We start from the raw sequence: 7,066 nt of genomic DNA, 5'->3' as shown, positions 1-7,066 counted from the left end.
AAAAGCCTTCTGAAATTCCAAGTGCACAATATCCACCGATTCTTTGTCTACCCTCCTTGTTATTTCTTCAAAGAATTCCAACAGATCTGTCAGGCAAGATTTTTCCTTAAGGAAACCATGGTGACGAGGGCCTATTTTGTCATGTGCCTCCAAGTACCCCAAAACCTTATACTCATCAATCGACTCCAACATCTTCCCAACCACTGAGGTCAGACTAACTGGCCTATAATTTCCTTTCTCCTGTTCTCTCCCTTCTTGAAGAGTGGAGTGACAATGGCAATTTTCCAGTGCTCCAAAACCATGCTAGAATCAATTGATTCTTTAAAGATCATTACTAATGCCTTTGCAATCTTGTCAGCCACCTCTTTCAGAACGCCATAATCATATCACTAGAGATTGTTGAGAGGGACAACACTACCTAAAATTCGAGGACATAATAATAGAAAATGAGATTATCTCATGAATAGTAAACAAGTGTGATAAAATTACCTCATCTTCAAATCTATTTACTGTATTTAAATTTGATATTGTCCTGCAGCAGATTGCCAAAGCCACAGAAGAGATATAAAAGTCCCATAAAATATATATTGAATAAAACACTCAGACCTTGAAAAAGGGTCATGAGGGATAATGAATATCTTTACTTATTGCTTTTTAGATGACGTGTCAAGCCAGAGATTTCATATTCTCAAATTATACATTGTGTAAGCAAACTAGGTGTATAACTATTTCCTACAAATTTAGTAAATTATACCTTTTATTAAGCTATGACATAAATTTGCTCTAAATATACAGTACATACTATACTAAATATATTAAATTATTTATCCTTTTGTTAAATAAATTTGTTTAACAGATTAGACCTGAAACAAGATTTGACATTAGATGATCTGTTACTTATCAAAAATTGGAAGGAGTTACTACAGAGCTACTTATTTTGTTTAGTTGAAATGGAAAGGTTGCTTATTTTGCTATCCTGGATGCATAATTAAAAATTGATCTGGATTTCAGGGCAATTTAAGATTTTTGGGGGGGATATGGCTTAAAACCATGTTTTCTGGCTAAACTTTTGATAAGCTGCCACTACAGCTGAAGAATCTGAGGCATTAACAGAATCAGAATCAGAATCAGGTTTATTATCACTGACATGTGACATGAAATTTGTTAATTTAGCAGCAACAGTTCAATGCAATACATAATCTAGCAGAGAGAGAAAAAATAATAAAATAAAAACTAATAATAAATAAACAAGTAAATCAATTATGTATATTGAATAGATTTTTTCTAAATGTGCAAAAACTATATATTAAAAAAGTGAAGTAGTAGCCAAAGCTTCAATGTCCATTTAGGAATCGGATGGCAGAGGGGAAGAAGCTGTTCCTGAATTGCTGAGTGTGTGCTTTCAGGCTTCTGTACCTCTTACATGATGGTAACAGTGAGAAAAGGGCATGCCCTGGTTGCTGGAGGTCCTTAGTAATGGACGCTACCTTTCTGAGACACCTCTCCCTAAAGATGTCCTGGGTACTTTGTAAACCAGTGCCCAAGATGGAGCCGACTAGATTTACAACCTTCTGCAGCTTCTTTCAGTCCTGTGCAGTAGCCCCTCCATACCAGACAGTGATGCAGCCTGCCAGCATGCTTTCCACGGTACAACTATAGAAGTTTTTGAGTGTATTTGTCGACATGTCAAATCTCTTCAAACGCCTAAAAAAGTATAGACGCTGTCTTGCTTTCTTTATAACTACATCGATATGTTGGGACCAGGTTAGATCCTCAGAGATCTTGACACCCAGGAACTTGTAGCTGCTCACTCTCTCCACTTCTGATCCCTCTATGAGGATTGGTATGTGCTCCTTTGTCTTACCCTTCCTGAAGTCCACAATCAGCTCTTTTGTGTTACTGACGTTGATGCCAGGTTTGTTGCTGCGGCACCACTCCACCAGTTGGCATATCTCCCTCCTGTACGCCCTCTCGTCACCACCGGAGATTCTACCAACAGTGGTTGTATCGTCAGCAAATTTATAGAATCATCAGCTCCTGCATACTTTAACTCTTTTAAAGTGAACATTAATCTCAAATTTAGGTGTTTGATAATGTCTGAAATTACTCTGTTCAATTTCCGAAAGCTGAAAAATTATTTTGTTTCCTGTTTAATGTTTTAGCTTATAGTTTACCAAGCTATTTCCTAATAGAAAGGTTACAAAATTATAACATCTTTTTGAGAATATCCTGAGATATTCTGGATTTAATACTTCTAAAGCAATTATAAGCGGCGTGGTAAGTCCTCAGCCATCGGAAGCTTCAATACGCGATGCATGCCTACGATGCAGTAACTCCTCCGAGAAGGTGGGAGGCGTAGTTTCTGATACGCGACGCGTCCTTCGGCCGGTGGGGACGGGGCCTGTGCGTGTAGTAACTCGTCCCGGCCTGCGGGGGGCGCGACGCTTGGGAGTTGGCGTGGGACAGTGTACGTGTTGCAGTGTGGGATGCGACAGGTCCGGAGACTGTGGAGCGCGGCTGGAAGGGGCGGGGGGAAAGAAACTGTAAAGATTAAATTGGTTTAGAAGTGTGTTTTGTTTTCTGTTCTGACATTAGACCATCGTAGTAGTAACTCATTAAGTATTGATTGTGGATCAGACAAGAAAAAACAAAATCTGATCATCGGGGCAATTTGAGAAAAATGTCGGAAAATCAACCGAATAACCCGAACCGGGTGAGGAACAACAACCTGAACCCGAACCCGCTCATCAATGTCCGAGACCGGCTCTTCCACGCACTCTTCTTCAAGATGGCCGTGACATACGCCAGAGTGTTTCCCCCATCCTTCCGCAGAATGTTTGAGTTCTTCGTTCTCCTGAAGGTTAGTATTTCAATGTGATTGCCGGAGGTTGTGGTGACATGGGAAGGGGGTGGGTAACCCCCACTCCCCGGGAATGTGCAGGGTCGTCGGGGTGAAGAGGCCTGTGCTTTATACGCATGCGCGCACTTTGTACAGTAGGCCATTTGCCCCGAATTTATCCGGACATTAGGGTCTCTGACCTAACCTGTTTTCTTTTGCCTCATTTATACTTTATACACGTCTATCGATCTCTGATGTAAAATTAACATGTGACCTGGTATCAATTTGCATTTGTGGAAGGACATTACAAACTTCTTCACAGCGAGTATGGAAATGACTGTTTAACTTAAAACCGTAAAGACTAGTTCTCATTTTTGAACCATGTCCCTTTCAACGCGTGGAAATCATTATTTGTGTGTACTTCTATCAAGCTTTTAGTAATTGACTACTTAAATTGGATCACTCTTTAACCCTCAGTGCTCCTCTAGTTTCTTTAGTTACTCTTTGCAATTTAACTCTTGAATTGCTTTCCTTTTGATAAGGCTATACTCCAAAGTGCAAAGTAAATTTATTATGAAAGTACATATATGTCACCATATACAACCCTGAGATTCATTTTCTTGTGAGTATACTCACTAAATCTATAGAATAATGACCATAATCAATGAAAGGCTGCCCAACTAGGGCCTCAACCAGAGTGCAGAAGACAACAAACTGTGCAAATACAAAAAGAAAAAATAATAATAAATAAGCAATAAATGGCAAGAACCTGAGATAAAGCATCCTTGAAAGTGAGTCCTTTCGTTGTGGGATCATTTCAATAATGGGGCAAGTGAAGTTGACTGAAGTTATTCCCTTTGGTTCAGGAGCCTGGTGGTTGAAGGGTAGTAGCTGTTCTTAAATCCTGAGGCTCCTGTATTTTCTTGCTGATGGCAGCAACAAGAAGAGAGCATGTCCTGGGTGGTGGGGTTCCCTGGATGCTGCTTTCTTGTGAAAGCATTTCATGTAGCTGCGCTCAATGGTTGGGAGAGCTTTACGTGAGATGGACTCAGCCTTATCCACTACTTTTTGTAGGATTTTCCATTCAAGGGCATTGGTGATGCAGCCAGTCATTATTCTCTCCACCACACACTGATAGAAGTGTGTCAAAGTTTTTGATGCCATGCTGAATCTCCACAAACTCCTAAGGAAGTAGAGCCACTACTTTCTTCGTAATTGCACTTGTGTGCTAGGCCCAGGACAGATCCTCCAAAATAATAAAACCCAGGAATTTAAAGTTGCTAACCCTCTCCACCTCTGGTCCTCTGATGAGGGCTGGCTCATGGACCTCTGGTTTTCCTCTCCTGAAATCTATAATCAGCTCCTTGGTCTTGCTAACATTGAGTAAGAGGTTGTTATTAAGACACCACACAGTCAGATTTTCAATCTCCCTCCTATATGCTGGTTCATTAGTAGTGTCATCAACAAACCTGAATGTGGCATTGGAGCTGTGCTTATCCACACAATCATGAGTGTAAAGCAAGTAGAGCAGGTGGCTAAGCTCACAGCCGTGTGGTGTACCTGTGCTGATGGAGATGTTGTTGTCAATCTGAATTGACTGGGATCTGCAAGTGAGGAAATCTTGGATCCAATTGCACAAGGAGGTATTGAAGTGGTCTTGAAGCTTATTATTAACTCCTCAGAGATGAGGTAGCCCAGTCTATATGCTAGCTCTAACCAGTGTTTTACATTGCTATAAATTAGCTTGGATCTAGTATTTTAAATGTAATAGCTAGCATCACCCTATGATTATTTTTCTGTTTATGCCTGTGACATTTCATTGATCTATGTGGATTGCAAAGTATCTTTGAAGATCCACTGCTACTGACTTTTTATCATTTAGGAAGTACTCTCATGCCTGTTCTTCATTTGGAATGCTTTGCTGCAGTACCAGTGTTTTTTTTGCTTTGTGCTAGAACTAAGCATATCCAGTCTGGGCAGATTCTTGGAAAAGAGGGGAATGATCCATTTGTGGTCTGCTCAAAGCTGCATAGGACAAAAGAAGTTGTTAGTAGGAAAATGTTTGATAAACATCCAAATTAAAAGCAAAACACAGATCTTTCTGGATTACCATTTGAATCACATGAGTTTGCACGGGGAGTATAAAATCTATGAAATGGATAAGGTTTAGCCTACCTACTGGACAACTTATTCGGGAACTAGACAGAAAGTAGTTCAGTGCTCTGGCACTCAAACCTCAGTATCGTTGATTGATCCTCTTATCTGGAGCTGACAAACGTATTACAATTTTTTGAGGAAATTACCAGTAGGCTAGACAAGGGAGATGCAGTGGATGTTGTATATTTGGATTTTCAGAAGGCCTTTGATGAGGTGCCACACATGAGACTACTTAACAAGATAAGAGCCCATGGAATTACAGGAAAGTTACATACGTGGATAGAGCGTTGGCTGATTGGCAGGAAACAGAGAGTGGGAATAAAGGAATCCTATTCTGGTTGGCTGCCGGTTACCAGTGGTATTCCGCAGGGATCAGTGTTGGGGCCGCTTCTTTTTATATTGTACATCAACGATTTAGATTATGGAATAGATGGCTTTGTGGCCAAGTTTGCTGATGATGTGAAGATAGGTGGAGGGGCCGGAAGTGCTGAGGAAACGGAGAGTCCGCAGAGAGACTTGGATAGATTGGAAGAATGGGCAGAGAAGTGGCAAATGAAGTACAATGTTGGAAAGTGTATGGTTATGCACTTTGGCAGAAAAAATAAACGGGCAGACTATTATTTAAATGGGGAAAGAATTTAAAGTTCTGAGATGCAACGGGACTTGGGAGTCCTCGTACAGGATACCCTTAAAGTTAACCTCCAGGTTGAGTCAGTAGTGAAGAAGGCGAATGCAATGTTGGCATTCATTTCTAGAGGAATAGAGTCTAGGAGCAGGGATGTGATGTTGAGGCTGTATAAGGCGCTGGTGAGACCTCACTTGGAGTACTGTGGGCAGTTTTGGTCTCCTTATTTAAGAAAGGATGTGCTGACGTTGAAGAGGGTACAGAGAAAATTCACTAGAATGATTCCGGGAATGAGAGGGTTAACATATGAGGAACGTTTGTCCGCTCTTGGACTGTATTCCTTGGAGTTTAGAAGAATGAGGGGAGACCTCATAGAAACATTTCGAATGTTAAAAGGCATGGACAGAGTGGATGTGGCAAAGTTGTTTCCCATGATGGGGGAGTCTAGTATGAGAGGGCATGACTTAAGGATTGAAGGGCGCCCTTTCAGAACAGAAATGCGAAGAAATTTTTTTAGTCAGAGGGTGGTGAATCTATGGAATTTGTTGCCATGGGCAGCAGTGGAGGCCAAGTCATTGGGTGTATTTAAGGCAGAGATTGATAGGTATCTGAGTAGCCAGGACATCAAAGGTTATGGTGAGAAGGCAGGGGAGTGGGACTAAATAGGAGAAAATGGATCAGCTCATGATAAAATGGCGGAGCAGACTCGATGGGTCGAATGGCCTACTTCTGCTCCTTTGTCTTATGGTCTTATGATGCAGCGAAATAGGTTTCAATTTGTGGGACACTGGGTAAGTGAGAGCCCTTCCGTCAGGACAATCTTACCATGAATTTGGCTGGATTAAGTACTTGGGAATTGAATAATTTGGACTGTAGATAAGGATTTAAACTAAATTGTTTTGGGAGGCGGGTGCAGGGTTTGGGTCTGTTCACTGCATCAGCTCCAGATCTGAGCATCAAACAATGATAGAGAGGTTTGAATGCTAACGAATTGCTCTGCTTTCTATCTCGTCCCCTCAGAGGTGGTCTGGTAGGCAGGCTCAGACCATCGATATCCTGCTTGGCAAGGATGTCAAATCTCCTACATTTGCCTCTCAGACGATATATTCATCCCTGCCCATTTGTCAGGTGTTCCAATTTCTCCCTTAATTGCATTTGGGATGAAATGTGAAGATGATATTTCATGACGAGAGCTTCTTGTGAGTTATGGCATCTGTGTTATCTCCAAGTGAAAGGGATTAGCTTTTAAAAGCTGCACAAGGGATACTGTGATGTAGCATTGGCTTCAAAACACGTTAAATGTGGCGACATACAAATGGTACTGATATTACTGACCGTTATGATTTCTGATTTTGGTATTAATTCCTGTTATGAATGATTCTAAAAACACTGGAAAATAGTATCTTTTATTGTGCAGGGATAAGTGATACTGGTATGGCAGCTAC

The 7,066-nt window shown here is 41.1% G+C and overlaps 1 protein-coding gene across 2 annotated transcripts in view; it reads left to right on the top strand.

Annotated features, from left to right (window-relative positions):
• The first annotated feature begins 2,464 nt into the window (after positions 1-2,464).
• Positions 2,465-7,066, top strand: part of tmem259 (transmembrane protein 259) — a 73,277-nt gene continuing 68,675 nt past the window's right edge. For both annotated transcript variants that reach the window (XM_072244130.1, XM_072244129.1), the window contains exon 1: positions 2,465-2,860. In XM_072244130.1, coding sequence (XP_072100231.1) covers positions 2,681-2,860 — 180 coding nt within the window. In that variant the 5' untranslated portion in view covers positions 2,465-2,680. The remainder of the gene's footprint in view (positions 2,861-7,066) is intronic.

This window comes from Mobula birostris, chromosome 26, assembly GCF_030028105.1.
Source record: "Mobula birostris isolate sMobBir1 chromosome 26, sMobBir1.hap1, whole genome shotgun sequence".
In the NCBI taxonomy this organism is placed as follows: Eukaryota; Metazoa; Chordata; class Chondrichthyes; order Myliobatiformes; family Myliobatidae; genus Mobula; species Mobula birostris.
Note: the sequence above shows the minus strand (reverse complement) of the source record. Positions and strands in the feature narration are given on the sequence as shown.